This window comes from Schistocerca serialis, chromosome 11 (assembly GCF_023864345.2).
Source record: "Schistocerca serialis cubense isolate TAMUIC-IGC-003099 chromosome 11, iqSchSeri2.2, whole genome shotgun sequence".
Taxonomy (NCBI): Eukaryota; Metazoa; Arthropoda; class Insecta; order Orthoptera; family Acrididae; genus Schistocerca; species Schistocerca serialis.
In genome coordinates this window covers 38575366-38591678 of record NC_064648.1, presented here as the reverse complement: position 1 = coordinate 38591678, position 16313 = coordinate 38575366, and the positions used below count along the sequence as shown (strand labels likewise).

General features: G+C 40.7%; 1 protein-coding gene across 10 annotated transcripts in view; it reads left to right on the top strand.

The window, feature by feature from the left end:
• The window catches only part of LOC126426972 (uncharacterized), a 281549-nt gene that overhangs the window by 202115 nt on the left and 63121 nt on the right, over positions 1-16313 (top strand). For 9 of the 10 annotated variants that reach the window (XM_050089124.1, XM_050089130.1, XM_050089129.1 and 6 more), the window contains one exon: positions 10826-10941. The exons of the other annotated variant lie outside the window; for it this stretch is intronic. In XM_050089124.1, coding sequence (XP_049945081.1) covers positions 10826-10867 — 42 coding nt within the window. In that variant the 3' untranslated portion in view covers positions 10868-10941. The remainder of the gene's footprint in view (positions 1-10825; positions 10942-16313) is intronic. 10 annotated transcript variants of the gene reach the window in all.

Below are 16313 nucleotides of genomic sequence, written 5' to 3'. Positions count from 1 at the left end.
ACCTTGTGCAAGTTTTATGGTAGTTCAGTTTGTTTTGGATGATGCAATTAGTTGTATCAAAACATAACCAACATTTTTTTTAGAAGTTTAGTCAACTGTATGTTAAATATCTTAATATGAGTGTGTAATGTCGAGGTTGTTACTGTCGCCAGACACTAGGACCAGTGCTCATCATTTGTGCAATTGTGATCATTTTGAAAGCTTTTTCACCCACACATATAACCTGGCTGGTTCTTGAAACTACTAGCGAGCGAGGTGGCGCAGTGGTTAGCACACTGGACTCGCATTCAGGAGGACGACGGTTCAAACTTGTCTCCGGTCACCCTGATTTAGGTTTTCCGTGATTTCCCTAAATCGTTCCAGGTAAATACCAGGATGGTTCCTTTGAAAGGGCATGGCTGATTTCCTTCCCCATCCTTCCCTAATCCGAGCTTGTGCTCTGTCTCTAATGGCCTCATTGTCAACAGCACGTGAAACGCTACTCTCCTCCTCCTCCTCCTCCTCCTCCTCCTCCTCTTCCTCCTCTTGAAACTACTGTCAACTTGCTTGTTCGATGGAGAGAGATTTTCTGACTCTTATTCACTTTGTGGATGTAAAAATATCTGTTCTTCAAAAGTACTTTGCCTGAATAGACATGCAGTCATAATCAAGACCTTACAATGTATGTTTACATAAATATTAATCAGAGAAATGACTAACACTCTTCACAAGACTGCTAACTGATGCTTACAAAAGCTTCATTTCACTGGATTAGTCATTGCCATCAGTGTATATGTGCAGCTTCCCCAGGATCCAAAAACCTGCTTGTGTCATATAGGACAGCACTGCATTACTTACCCTCTGAGGTAGTCAATATTTGCTGACACTTTTTCCATGCTTGTGACAGTTGAAAAATTCTAAGTAGGGGCTGGCAATGTTCCACATTGACAAAAACCCTGCCAAGATTGTACGCCTTGGAGAAAGTCAGATGCTTGGCTTGGGTTGATGTGTGTGATGAGAACTAAAACTTCATAGCCATAAAAACTGATGTGTATTCATTTATATCCATAATAGTTAATTTAATTCTAATAATTACTCACAATATTCTGTCAAAACCAATATGAAGTGCATGATTGTTTGTTAATTATTATCACATTTCACATATCCCAATAGCAATATATTGCTATGATGTGGAATGAAACAGTTCTACATGTATAATACAGTCTCCCACTGAAAAATATGGCACCATACTCACTACTTACATGATTGCTTTAAGCTAGTTTTTTTTTACATACCATGGTTTAATGATTTATACTTAGCTCTCTCCCCTGCCCCCCTCCTCAACACACGAGGGTGCATGCACACGCATGCAAGTAAACGTGCACGCAACCCCCCGCCCCCCCCCCCCCCCCCCCCACACACACACATTGTATTATTATTGCAAATTCAGTAATTCCTCTGTGGAAGAGGAGGAGTAGTTAAGTTGATATGTATTAAGTGTTTTAGTTACATTGTGCCACCTGCATATATACATTTAATGGGTCTATTGTGATTGTGATATCTCCAAACATCGTGTCAGTACATCACACTAACAATGACAAGCATATCCACCTTATATTACTGACAGATGCAGCTAAGACAGCTTTCGACTACTACTCTTTTTTGCTGACGGGCAGAATTACTACAATATGGTTACCTGACATTGTCAGCAGAAGAATGATATCTGCATTTGAATAACATAATCTTTTTACTAGAGAAGTTTATTTGCCCGGATTACAATATATATAACTAGTTTCAGCAAGTTAAAGTGTCATCTTCAGATCTGAAAAAGTTATTGTATTAACACGATTCACGTTGTCCATCGCACTTCACATTGTGTAACTGATTGGGCGCCACCCATGCTGCCTGAGTTGTTGTTCTGCCGGCAGAGGGCGCTGCCAAATTCTCGCGTGTCCTCTGGTGGATGGGACTTTACTTGCAGCAACTACTGTCCTTGACACGCCGTGCTGATGTGCGCCTCCCGCGATCTTTCTGGTGGCTACTGCACTCTGCCTCCTTCGGAGGGTGAAGCCACGGTGATCCACTGCGTCGGAAGGTGGAGCGTCGTGCAGTAGCAATGACCTCCATGTCCATTGGAATGCTGGGGTCGGCAGGGGATCTGCCAACCCTCGAGCCAGAACCTTCGAATACGGTTGGAAGTGATCCACACGAAGAGGCCCCCGTCGTCCCACTACCGGAGCCCAGGACAGAACGGGTGACAAGCTGTTGAACTCTAGATCTCGTTCCACCTTGGGAGGGGCAAGACCCAGTGGCAGGGATGAGGGAAGGCACGACCACAGGCGAACCAGCCTCCTGAGAAACCGGGCCTGCGAGGGGGGCCAGCTCTCACTGGGACATCTCTAATGACAGCAATGCCGGTGCTGGAGCTACTGGAGGCCGCCAAGGCTGAGAACCATCGCAGTGTGGTAGAGTCACAGGTGGGAGGCGCAGTAGCGTCCCCTGAGAAAACAACATAGGTGCCAGCAATGGGGAAGCCGGCAACTGAGGGGTTGGAGGGTGGGTGCCCAAACATGGACATAGCTGATTTTGGTGACAACGAACCTCGCGGTCTCCCGCCTTCAAGGTATAGAGCCAGCGGCCATAGCGACACAGGACCACCACCGGTATCCAATGTGGATTGTGACCAAACCCACGTTCCCAGACCAACATACTTGATGGAAAGCCGGGTATCCTGTTTTGCGAAGACTGGTGAGGACCAGGCCGGAGTCCTAGGTTGGTGCCCGTGGAGGATCTCTGCGGAGCTGCGTTCTCCCATCGGTGTGGTCTGGTATGCTGTCGGGAAAAACGTCAACGCCTCCTCCACAGGAAATTCGTGCATGTACTTTTTCATCTGTGTCTTAAATGTGCGCAACATGCGCTCGGCTTCCCCATTTGATTGTTGATGAAAGGGGGGAGAGCAAATGTGCCGAATACCGAAGTGCCTACAAAAATCCTGGAAGGTCTGCGAAATAAACTGAGGTCCATTCTGCGATACCAGGGTGTCTGGCAGACATTCCACAGAAAAGATTTTTGCGAGTGCCTGGATTGCAACTTCTGAAGTGGTTGAAGAGTAGCGAACCACATATGGGAATCAGGAACAAGCATCAATGACAATGAGCCAAAAGCCATTGAGAAACGGGCCCGCAAAATCTATGTGAACACGTTCCCATGCCAGGGTTGCAGGCAGCCATGAAGAGAATGCTGACCTGGGAGACGCCTGTTGGCTCGCACACTGGGAACAGGCAGCCACCAAGTGCTCAATTTCTCTGTCAATACAGGGCCAGTACACAGGTCTTCCAGCCAATGTTTTAGTATGGGAAACACCCCAGTGCCCCTCATGTAATAACATGAGGACCTCCCTTTGCAAACTTGCAGGAACAAGCACGTGAGGAGCTGTATCATCGGTAGCCAGAAGGAGAACTCCTTCCAAGACTGAGAGGCAGTCTCACAGAACAAAATAATTACGGAGAGGGTCCGATGCCCAGCCTGGCGGTCGGGACGACCACCCCTGCTGAATGAGGTGAACTACTTGCCGGAGAATCGGGTCTGCTGCCGTTTCCCTGGCGATTCTAGAACTAGTGATTGGGAAGCCATCAACCGCTTGGCGGGACGCCACATCCAAATGAAAACACATAACCTCCTCCTGATCGAACTTAGGATACGGGCCCACCGGAAGATGGGAAAGAGCGTCGGCATTGGCATGCTGTCCAGTAGTGCGAAAATGAATGTCATAATGGTACTTAGAGAGGAACAAAGCCCAGCACTGCAGCCTGTGGGCTGCCCTATCCGGAATCTGAGAGGCGGGGCCAAATAACGATATTAATGGCTTACGGTCAGTGATTAACTGAAACTTCGTGCCATACAAGAAAGGGTGAAACTTGGTAACAGCGTAGACAATGGCCAAAGCCTGAACCAACAGCTTGTTGGGGTCAAAAGTAGCCAAACAAGGTGCTGACGTGAGGAGGCCCTTCAACGAGGTGAATGCTCGCTCACATGCAGGCGACCAATCAAAAGGAAGACCCTTGCACAGAAGGCAGTACAGGGGGCAGGCTATGGCGGAAGCCCTGGGAATGAACCGGTGGTAATGGGAAATCTTGCCTAAAAGAGCTTGTAATTCATTCAGCAAAGTGGGCCGCGGCAGGTCGACGATACCTTGGACCAAACTTCCTAGCGGCTGGACACCGTGCCGAGAGATAGTGTAGCCCACATACTCAATGGACGGTTGGAAGAAGTTCGACTACACAGGTTGCAACGCAGGCCCACGGACCTGAATTTGAGAAAGAGGGTTCGAAGGTTGTGCAAGTGTTCCTTCGTGCTGTGGCCTGTGACAATCATGTCGTCCAGGGAATTAATACAATGAGGGATTGTCGACGTGATGTGCTCAAGATAATGCTCAAATATTGCCGGGCCCTGAATATTCCGAAGGCCAACGCTGGTATTGGTAAAGGCCAAACGGGTTGTTCACGACCACCAGCCGTTTGGAGCCCTCATCAAGTGGTATCTGATGATAAGCCTCCGAAAGATCGATTTTCGAAAAATATTGGCCTCCCGCCACAGCGGAGAACAATTCATCAGAACGAGGCAAGAGACAGGTGTCCACCACCAATTGGGAATTAATGGTGGCCTTGAAATCACCACAAAGACATAGTTTTCCCGAGGGTTTCCTGACAATAACGGGGGGCGAAGCCCACTCACTAGAAGAAATGGGAAGAATGACCCCAAGGTCTGTCAGCTGGTCTACCTCTGCTTTTACCTGAGGACGGAGAGGCAAGGGGATGTGCCTCGCGCGTAGAAAACACAGGCGAGCCGATGCCTTCAATGTTAAGTGAGCTTCAAAGTCTGAAACACACCCCAGGCCCTCTTCAAAGATGTCCTTAAAGTCAGAGGTCAAAGATTCCAATGATTGATACGGAACGTCTTCGGAGACCAACTGTATGTTGTCTGTGATAGAAAAACCGAAAGCTTGAAAGGTATCCAATCCAAAAAGATTAGCAGAGCTCGCATCACTGACAACAATAGAAGTAAGAGGCTGAGTGATTGATTTGTAAGTAACATTGGTAGTGAATTGACCCAGTAGGGAAATGAACTGTTTACCATAACCGCAGACATGCCGGTAAACTGGCGCCAACGGGGGTGACCCAAGATCGCAGTAAGTTTGTGCATTCAACAAGGAAACTGCCGCGCCCATATCTACTTGCAGTTGTAATCGGTGCGACTGAACCGACACCTTGATAAAGAGTTTGTGTGCCGATGCGTCAGGAGCCTGGCCCGATGAAACTTCCTGAATGTCAGCATCCATGTCCTCTGTACCTGCTTCCTTCGATTCTTTTGAGGCTGAGCGGCAAGCTTTAGCAATGAGTCCTTTTTTATTACATTTGCGACAAATGGCCCAACGCTTGGGGGGCACTCTGACCGATCGTGACGTATATAGCACGACGCACAGGACGGTAACAGGGGCTGGCGGCCAGAACTTTGTTTACGCGCCGTGCGGGAGTGGGAGCGGCCGGATTGTACCGCTCGTACGTCGCCCACCCCGGACACAGTGGACGCTGCCGTACCGCCCGGAACCACCGCTACGTCGCACCACGCTTCCAGCTGTTGACCTGCGGCGTGAGAGACTTCATACGATTGAGCAATGGACAGGACTTCCTCAAGGGAAGGATCTTCCAACTGCAGGGCCTGTTGCCGGACCTCCCTATCAGGGGCCAAACGAACAATGACATCTCGCAACATAACGTCGTCAAACGACTCTCGCGACTGCTCCGTGACAAAATGACAATTGTGACTAAGACTGTGCAGGGTAGCGGCCCATGCCCGGTTAGACTGCTGGGGCTGTTTCTTGCACTGATAGAACTCGACCCTAGCTGCCGCAACATGCGTGCGGTGGCGATAATATGAAGACAGCAATGAACACAATGCGTCAAAAGACAAGGACAAGGGTTCCTGCAATGGCACTAGCAGCCGCAAAACTTGATGCAGCGATGGAGATATCCAAGAAAAGAAAAGAGCACGACATACCTCCGCATCGGCAACATGAAATGCCTGGGAATGCTGCCGAAGGCGATGTTCATATGCGTCCCAATCCTCCGCCATCTCATCATATAGGGGAAAGGGAGGAGGGCATGGCGCTGGAGCAGACTGCGTGGAGAGCAACGCCCAAAGCGCTTATTTCATGGTTGCCAGGAGCTCTGTCTGCTGCTCAACCAAAACCCGCACTAAATCCTCCATGCCAAGGATAAGCTGCGAAACCAGAACAACAATGCAACATGCAAAAGAATGACCCTACTCATCGCCAATTGTGTATTAACACGATTCTCGTTGCCCATCGCACTTTGCATTGTGTAGACCGGGAACTGTCCATTAGGCTTGCCAGATGTGAAACTGATTGGGCACAGCCCGTGCTGCCTGAGTAGTTGTTGTTCCGCCGGCAGAGGGCGCGGCCGAATTCTCGCGTGCCCTCTGGTGGACGAGACTTTACTTGCGGCAACTACTGTCCATGATGCGCCGTGCTGATGTGCGCCTCCCGCGATCTTTCTGCTGGCTACTACAGTTATGATGGTCCCACAGTGTTCTAAGTAACTTGTATCACTTATACGATACTTTCTAACTGTATGTCTGTTGTAGCTGACTGGTACTACCACTTGTTATCTTTTAATATAAAGACACTGTATTTCTAACCATAAGTATTTTAATTGTAGATTGTCACTATCCTTTCATGTATTATACAAATATGGAAAATATTAAATTAGTTATGTTTCTAAGTTATCATGTGCTGATTTCTGTGTTTTTCCTTCTTCTAAAAATTCTATTTCCAGACACAAGTTCAAAGATTTTCTTAACATCTTTTTTCCAGAAGTCATAATTTTTACCTCGTATCATCTAGCTCAATGTCCATGTTTCAGTCCCATACATTTATACCAATCGCACAATTGTTGCATAAATGCTGAGGGTTTTTTTTTAGTAGTTTGCAACTGAATAGTTTGTCCATTGAGAATAGACACCTTTTTGCAGATTTTATCTTGTTCATTTTCACCACGTAACGCCCGCTGTTTACGTCCTCCTTTGTTGCTGAGTGATGTATCACTTTTGGTTCTGATGCCGGAACTCTTCCTTTCCTATATCTTTACTACCTTTTATCTGTATAAATGATGAACTATTGGTTTTGCCATTTAACAACTTTTTAATAACTGTGGAAGTATTACAGGCATTGGGTCTCACCTAATGTGTCACCTGCCTATACATTTTACATGAACCTTTCAAGACTCGATCGATCTGTTTACAAAGAGAGAGCAGAATATCTCTTCCTTTGACGTTGTCCAACAACGACCTAGGAAGCTTGACACCCTCGCAGCCCAGGCTCTTCCATGGCTCACGGTAGTTTGCAGCATTCGTTTTATTCCTTACCCAGTTGCCGCTATGTCAAACTTTCGTGGTGATTGTTGCGCAACATCTTCCACGTTATCTTCAACATAAATAAACTTTCTTCCCGCAGTATTTCTGAAAACCCAAAAACAAACTTAAAGAACATAATAATAATAACTGTTTTTACAATTATTCCTATAAGTCTTGGTCGATTTAATGAGGGGTGGGACAGGCCTAAGCCTTGTGACACCACACTTTTATTGCCAGTGATTCTTCCACTTTCTCTTTATTGTTTCTTGTTACTTGCACACACAGTTTTTCCTGATTGATTCTCAGACCCACTTTATCTGCCTCCTATGTAGATTTTTAGTTTGTGTTAGTTCATCTTTCTCCTGTATAATGAAAATGTCATCGGCAGATGCCAACTGTTTCACTTGACATCCTACATTTACACATCTTCCAATTGATGACAGACTATTTTATGGCCTTTTCCAATACCAAAGTTAAATAGGTTGCAGGAGATGCAGACTCCCTGTTTGACATCAGTCGCCACTGTAAAACATTCAGATGCCTTGCCTTCAACCTTCACATTATGTTTATTTTGGTCAGTGCACATTCTAGTAAGCCTGATCAGCTTCATATCTATTCCTGATTCTTCCGTTATCCTCCATATGCATTCTGTATGACCACTTTCATAGACTTTTTCCTGTAATTGACAACAATAAAAGTACAAAGCATATGAAAATCAAAGGGAAATTCGGTTAATATAACTTTTTGTCTTTGGAGATAGAGGAAATATCATGAAAGCATTTGCTTTTAATGAAATGTCTCAAACTTTGCCTTGTTCACAGGGAAAATATTTAAATCTAATACTGATAAGTGGTAGTTATGTAATGTTGAAACTGAATCCTTTTTTTTTTCATCAAGACTTTGAAGTGAGTGGTCATTTTTTGCCCAAAGGTAGATTCACCCTCAGGATTAATGCAGTTTTACATTGCAAAACAGCCCATGGCAGTGTTGTGATGACACTAGATGAAACATCAGCACCTTGTCATATTGCACACCAGAACTTTGAATGTGAGGTAATTAGGGACAGTAATTCTTATCAAAAGTTGCAATATAGACACAGAATTAATGAACAAGCAATGATGACGGATTTCATAAACTACTGCAGCAAAATTCCGAATGGTTGTTCTTGATAAGTCATAAGAACAATTTTACACACTTTTGGGAGTGGAGGGATTAAGCAGAGTGTTCTACAATTCTTTCAAAATGTCAAGATATTTTTACTTGAGAAAAACTAATATTATTAATAGTAACAGGTAGAAGGCATTTAATATTGCCATATTCCTTCCATCTAATTGCTTATTAACATGAAGAAACATATTTATTCCCTCAGTTGAATGGTTTGAATGATGAAACAGTAATATTAAAGTAAAGCTTTTCAGAGCATTTAATTATGTTCATATATGTGCACACAGTAAGGTCTTTGCTGCCTTTGTATTGTAAAACCTCAGTAATTTTTCACTTTCAGATATTGTATCTCTTTTGTGAGAGAACACTTGTGCAAATATTATCAAGTTCACCTGTGGCCTTCACAATGTGCCAGAGAAAAATCAACAAAATAAAATTTAAATGCAAACGAGCAAAATCTGACCTAAGAATCTGTGCAGTGAGAATGTGGTAATATCCTGTGCTAGCAGTGTTACTGCCCTTTCATTTGCAAATTGTTCCCTCATAACTTAGCAGTTATATTTCATCAGTGCGTCATATGAAATTTGCTGTAGATTTTTAATGTAGTGTCTATGAGAGTTGAACTTTAAGATTTTATAATTGATCCCCTAATGTCACAGAACTTGGTACAGTACAAGAGATAATACTGAGCTTTGACACCAGTGTTCGCATAAAATATGAAATCACCAGATATGATAGTTCCTTTCAGTCCTGTGAAATGCAGACTTGACACTCAAATTATATTTATGTTACCCTGAAGAAAGATTATTACTCTTTTTGAGGAAATAAATAAATAGTAGTGTATCATAGTTTCTTGGTATTTTCACATTAAGTGTGAATACTTGTTTTTTGTAGCTGAGCTACTGAATTCTAAATGTGTAGATCTTTGCAGAGAGTGGGCTGCTTGTGTTTTGTATCATGTCACTGCCAATCTTAGTGATAAACACTACTGCTTGGCAGCTTACTGCAGTAGCCATTGTTAATTGATGTTTCTCCTTAGCTGACATGTAACTTTGTAGCAAAAGTGTCATTATTGGCAATGTCAATATGCATACAAGATGATTTCATGTTCAATTACATTTAACATTTCAGCATTTGCTACCTCTTTGTGTTGCCTCTGCTTTTTCATATTCTCAGTACAAATCATAGAAGCTACATCTATAGTAGTCATGCTCATTTAACAGCTTTCAAAAATTCAAAAGTTTGAGTCTCAGTTTTTGGACTCTTATTTTGTATTTCCAGTCTCAGTTTAACAGTAAGCTGGCAGGGGTGAGGCTGCCAGTGTTCCGCTTTTGGTTTCCTGATAAAAAGAAATCTAAAACTAAATTTTATAATTTGAAAAGTGATGATGTAATTGACATGAAGTGAAAAACATCTATTTTTCTGAGTGCTATTGATGGTTTTGAGCACTTCTAGTACTTGTAAGTCATGAATTTTAATGCAGAATATAGTAGATAAAATTTTGTACAAAAAGAATATATATGGGAGAAGATACTGATAATTGAAATGCTGTAATGACAAAATGATAGTATTTGTTAGATGGAGACACTGTTGTGCCTTCATTTGGGAACTGAATAAATGGGTTAAATTACAGATGGTTGCATGGTTAGATCTCTTTTTATGATTTAATGATCACAGTAGAAATTGTCTAGGAGAGGGATGTGGATTACTAAAAGTTGAGATACAGGTAACATATGGTGACACCAGTGTAACAATAAGCCAGAGTTCTCAAGGATGGAGCATGTTTGGAGTGTTGGGACTCCAGTTTGTGGGAGATGTAGAGTGAGTGAATATGTTCTATTTGTTTGAGGAGGTGGTACAGAATAAGGATGGGAGAATGTTGTCAAATGTGGAAAGCAAGGCAGATACCATGTGTCATTAAAGAATTTTGAGGAAGTGGAGTAATGTGGGAGAAGCAGACATCAATGTAGCATTTGCATAAGTGAGAATGTGCAGAATGGTCTTGTATTCAGGGATGATGTCTGTGCAATGCAATCTTCATCTTAGAGCAGCTAGTAATTTTGTTTTGGAGGGTTAGTAGATGGTTTTTTTTTAATCTAGTGTTACATAGTGGTATTTTAGTGTTTCAGTGATTTGATTTTGTAGATTGTTAGGTAAAGGTCTAGTGGATGGGCTGTGTGAGTGTGTTTTATTATAGTTATTACATGGGTTTGTCCAGGGTTGATGGAAATGTGTAATTTGTTACACTCAGCAGGAGGAGTCGAAGAGATTATGGGGCAATTGGAGTATATGATGGATGTCAAAGATGGCAGTGTAATCAGCATATGGAAATGAATACACTGGAAGGAAGGTTTCTGGGAAAGCCAGGTATGGATGAGAAATAAACTGGTTAGCTGTGGGCATAAGCCAAATTGCATGTATCGTGTGTGTTATCAGTAAGTTATTTTTGTTCTGATATTAGACAAACAATGTGTCTAATATATAAATGAGTTAATATATAAATAATATATTTTGTTTTGAATTAAGACTTTTTTGCTTAACTCGAGCATGTTTTTCGTATAACGTGCTTCTTTGTACAACTCCTCCATATACATATTGCACATCCTACCTGTTCGACTTGCAAATTGGAATGAGGGAAAAAACTACTGTCTGTGTGTTTCTGTATGAATGCTGATTTCTATTATCTGGTCTTCACAGTCCTTGCATAAGATGCATGTTGATGCCAGTTGAATAATTCTGTAGTCTGTTGTAAATGTTGGCTGTCTCAGTAGTGTCTTACAGCAATAATGTCTTCTTCCCTCCAGGGATTTCCATTCAAGTTTATGGAGCACTGCCATGATACTCTTACGTTTATCAAGACAACTGGTAACAGATCTACCAGTGCACCTCTGAATTGCTTCAATTTCTTCCTTTAGTCCAACTTGGTGGGAACCCAACCTTTGATTAGTACTCACTATCTGGTTGCACAAGTGATCTGTATGTGGTCTTCTTTATAGATGAACTACATGTTCATAGAATTCTTCCAATAAACCAAAGTCAAGCATTCACTTCAACTGTCAATGATCTTGTGCACTAGTTCAGTTTCGTGTTGCCTCTATTCTGTCTGACTCGCCCTCTATCCTTCTAGAGTCAGTCAAACACGATAACGTCTTGTACACTATAATGTCATCAGCAGAGAGTTGCAGATTTCTGCATGTATATGAGAACAAAAGTTACTAAGTTAATGTAGTGCCATCTTCATGATGATGTAAACGTTGCTGGCAGACTAAAAAATTGCATGCTGCTCCAGCACTCAAAATTGGGACTATTATCTTTTGTGGGAAGTAGTCTGCTGACTGAGCAATCCAACACCTTTCAGGATATGATTTAGAAACTGTGTCCACTGTAAAGTTATTATAGTTGTTTCTTGTGAATGTCAAATGCCTGCTGCTGATAGTGATGATGGATGGTTATGACTTTTTAAATACCATCTCTTTACATAAACTGGCCTGTTGTTAAGCTCTAGGACCACCCAGAGTCACCTGACAAGAAACGAATTTTAGGTTTAATGATTCTCTTTCTGTTTGCACAGATTTTTCTACATCAGTAGAGCAGCATATTTGGGCAACATTTTTAAAATTTTCCTGTTCTCTTTTGTGCTTTTAAAATATGTGTTTCATGCATTATTGCTTGTTGTGTATTATATTTTCTGCATAGTCACCATGTATAAACACTTAAAAGTACATTTTTCCCATGTGTCTGGCATAGAAACAGTGAACATAATGATTTTGCAGGCAACAAAATAATAATAAAAATGAAAAGTTCGGAATTGCTGTTTTATAAGTAAAAGTCAGCTTACCAACAATTGCATATTGTCCTTGAGTTGTTTCACACAACTGCATACTGTTGTTGAAAAACCAAATAACAATATCATCAAATGTACAAAGTAAGGAAATATCTCTCAAAATGGATCTTGTATTAAGATTTTTGAGGTTACAGTCAACAATGTCAAACACCTTTCAGTCCTAATTGAACATTATTGTGATAATTTTTCTACAACTGTATATTGTGCAGTCATGCATGGATACTCATTTCAATGGAATGATCAATCATTGTGTAATGCTTGTGACATGTAGATGTATGTGTCTCAATTTTTTAATAATTCCTTTTATTTTCAGGTAACTGAATGGTAAGAAAGTTAAACTTCTTGGCATATTGACAACTTGTGTTGGACTAGGTTCTAACCTGATTCTTTTATTTCATAGTTTGTCACACACTTTTAATCTGACAGAAAGTTTTAAAACAGTGTTATCACCATGATGTGTTGCAATGGACTACTTTAGACATTACACATTCACCCTTTCTAAGTTTTTACTGCTTGGTCCTTGTAGTCCACCCAGTATATTTTGATTATTTCCATTCACAATTTCCTAATGTGACTGAAACCTCTAGAGCCTTAGTATGTGTCATTTCTGCAGACAATTCTTGATTCTTGAGAAGGTTCTTAATTTTATCATTGTTCTCAGAATCTATTGTCTGAGTTCAATTACTGTGAGGTCTTACGGATTTGTTCGATCCATTGTCCTCCTATTTTCTTTCCCAGATGTCTCATTACATGTTGTCATAAGAATATGTTTTATTGCTGTTATAAGATGTGAAAGAAAGAAAAGGTTCTTTTCTTCTTCTTCGTACTGATAGTTGGCTCAATCTCTTGTAGAACACTTTCATTCAGGAGGGTTCTTCAAAGTCCTGTGGCCATATATTTTCATTTACTGTAGTCCCAGTGATTCTGCTTTAGGTTTTGAGGAGATAAGCAAGTCTCTTTCTGTTTTTCATTTGGAACAGAGTTCCACAAGCGTAAGTGACTCTTGGAGAGTTAAAGTTCCATTGTGTTGGATCTCTGTATGTAATGACAAACATTTTTTGTTATCTGCTGACCATGTTATTTCTTCATTTATTTATTTATTTTGATTTTGTTGATCTTAGTTATCCATTTTACTTGCTCAGTTAGGTTGCCAGTGATAATTAGAACCAGGCATTTAAACTGCAGAAATAGGATAATTTTCTGATCAGTCATGTAGACTTTATTTATACACAGAGTTTCCATGAGCAGAATCTTAATTTTCTAGAATCTTAACTGGAACATCTTCCATACTGAAGGCTAAGAGACCTAGATCATCTTCAAACACTAGGTAGTTCATTATAGTGTGTTTGTATTGAGGGTTTTGCTCTGATTTAGAATTAGAAGATATTTCCATTTGCCAAACTTTGATGATGTGATCAAAAGCCACATTGAAAAGCAGCAGAGATAATCCATCATCTTCTCTCAGACCAGTCTTCATTATAAAGTCTTTTGACTCTTCTCCCTTGAATTTTACTTTGGAATTTGTGCCGGTTAAATTTAGCTTGAGGTGTGTTTTAACTTTCTGATGAAGACCATGTGAGGACATTTTATTGTGTGTGTCCATGAACACTACAATATACTTTTGTAAAATCTGTGAGGTGGATAAGGAGCCATTTACTTCTGTATTTGTAATACTGCAATATTAAGTTCAGTCTGAGACTTTGGCTTAGTAGCTTCTGCATTAAAAAAAATCTTCCTTGCTATTCTCGAAATTCCAGTTCCAGACTATTTTTGGTCCTGTTGTAAATTATGTAGGGGGAAATGTATGTGCAGTTCAGAAGAGTTATTTATAATTATCTTGATTGACCTTTTTCTCCTTATTCAAATTCTAGATTGATTATTCCGAGGCCCAATGTGCCAGAATTTTGTCCCTGTGCTAGATTTTAATTATATGTTGACAGTGATTTATAGTTACATTTTCCTGCATTTTTCTACATTTATACACAAAAAGATCTTCACTGCCTGCCTTGTAATTCTTTAGTCCCATAATTGTGACTTCTAGTTCATTGACTGTTAGGAAATTTATTGATCTGGGTTGATTATAGTTAGTGTGTTCAGTGTTTGCTTGAAATGTTTCCAGTGGGTCAGAATAATATAAAACTTTGTTGAATGCATGTGTGGAGCTCTGGGTTTTCTTGGTTACTATTGGCTAACATTCCTGATTTATCTCTCAGCATTAATGTAATGGTTTAGTTTTTGGAGATGCCTACCAGTAGCCTTGTAACTTTTTTCCCCAAAAAATTATCTTCTCACCTTCCTAGGATGCTTTCGAGAAGTTTACATTTTGTTTGTCTAATGATTTGTTTATTTTTCTTTTTTATTAGTACTATATTTGTGTTCTTCTGATATTTGATCTTGATGACTTATTCATGCTTGGTATCGTATCTCTTATCATCTGATCACGTTATTCATTCCACCATTTATGTTTATTGGAGCTAAGTTTTCTGCTGCCAGTTTTAATTCTTTTAGTGTTTTAACGTGTATTGTAACTTAATTTTTATGTGTACTACTGATGGGAGCATTCCAGAATTATCAGAATCTCCTTGTAGTAGTATAATTCATTCATTCATTCATTCATTCATTCAGGAATCACTTTTCAATGATACAGTGGAAATGAAAAGATCAAAATTACACATACACACAAAAGATATAAGTATACTTTTATGAGGATAAAATCATTGGTTGGCTGTGGCTTTAAACTGTCCTGGCCTTTAGCTGAAATGATTTAGGAAAAATATAGAAAACCTAAATCATTGTATTCAGACAGGGCTAATTCCATTCTCTGGAATATGAGTGCAGTATCCTAAGTGCTGCAGTGCCTCATTCTGTTGGACCCTGTTGTACAGTGTTCTTTGATTTACACACAATTTACTCCAGATAATTTTTGGTTTTGCATGTCATAGCTGCAGACACTGAGAAAACCCACTAATGGTTCCTAGACAATGAACCTATCACTGTGTCCCTTGCACTAACTCCAGTTTGTTAACTAACTCCAGGCCCCTAAAGATGTCGCTACAATCCATATGCATCTCCGTGTCCTCCCTCCAGTCCACCTGGAAAACCGAGTCGGCATTCCACCATGCTGAGTGAGTGGGCTGTTGAAACAGGAGAATGAGAAAACATTAATATCATGCACTATAAACCATAGCACAAGATTTTCTTGTAAAAGCATTGTAAAGTAACAAGGTGTTGTAGTTTTCCCCTTTCACAATTAACCACTACTATGAGTCCTCTAAGTAGTCCCTAATTATGTGGTGTGCAGTATTTACAAAGAACGATTTAGATCCATTCTTCAAAAGATGTTTTTTACTAATAGTTTTCATCTCATTGGACAGTTTGCTGTACAATTTTATTCCCTGGTAGATGTAAGATAGATTTTACAAGAAAATCTTGTGCTATGGTTTATAGTGCATGATATTAATGTCTTCGCATTCTCCTGTGTTCAACAGCCCACTCAGCATGGTGGAATGCTGACTCGGTTTTCCAGGTGGACTGGAGGGAGGACACAAAGATGCATATGGATAGTTGGATGATTCTATTAGTGAAATACTATGAATGTAACAGATTGGTAGGTGTCCTTGCTTGGTGCAGTAAGGGTACCCAATGTTTTAAATAGTTCCTTTATAATAAGCCCAACTACTGCTGCTAGTTATCATTCTTATGACAATTTTTTACATTTTAAAAGTTATGCCCATATATTGTGTATTCATTTCCCAGAAAAGAATCCCATACCCATAATATGAATATACATAGCATTAATGTTGCCACAGGACATTGGCTGTTACAAACTGATGATAGAATCCTAAGAATAAAACATGCTGATGACATTCATTTTTCAAATTGCTCATTCCATAGT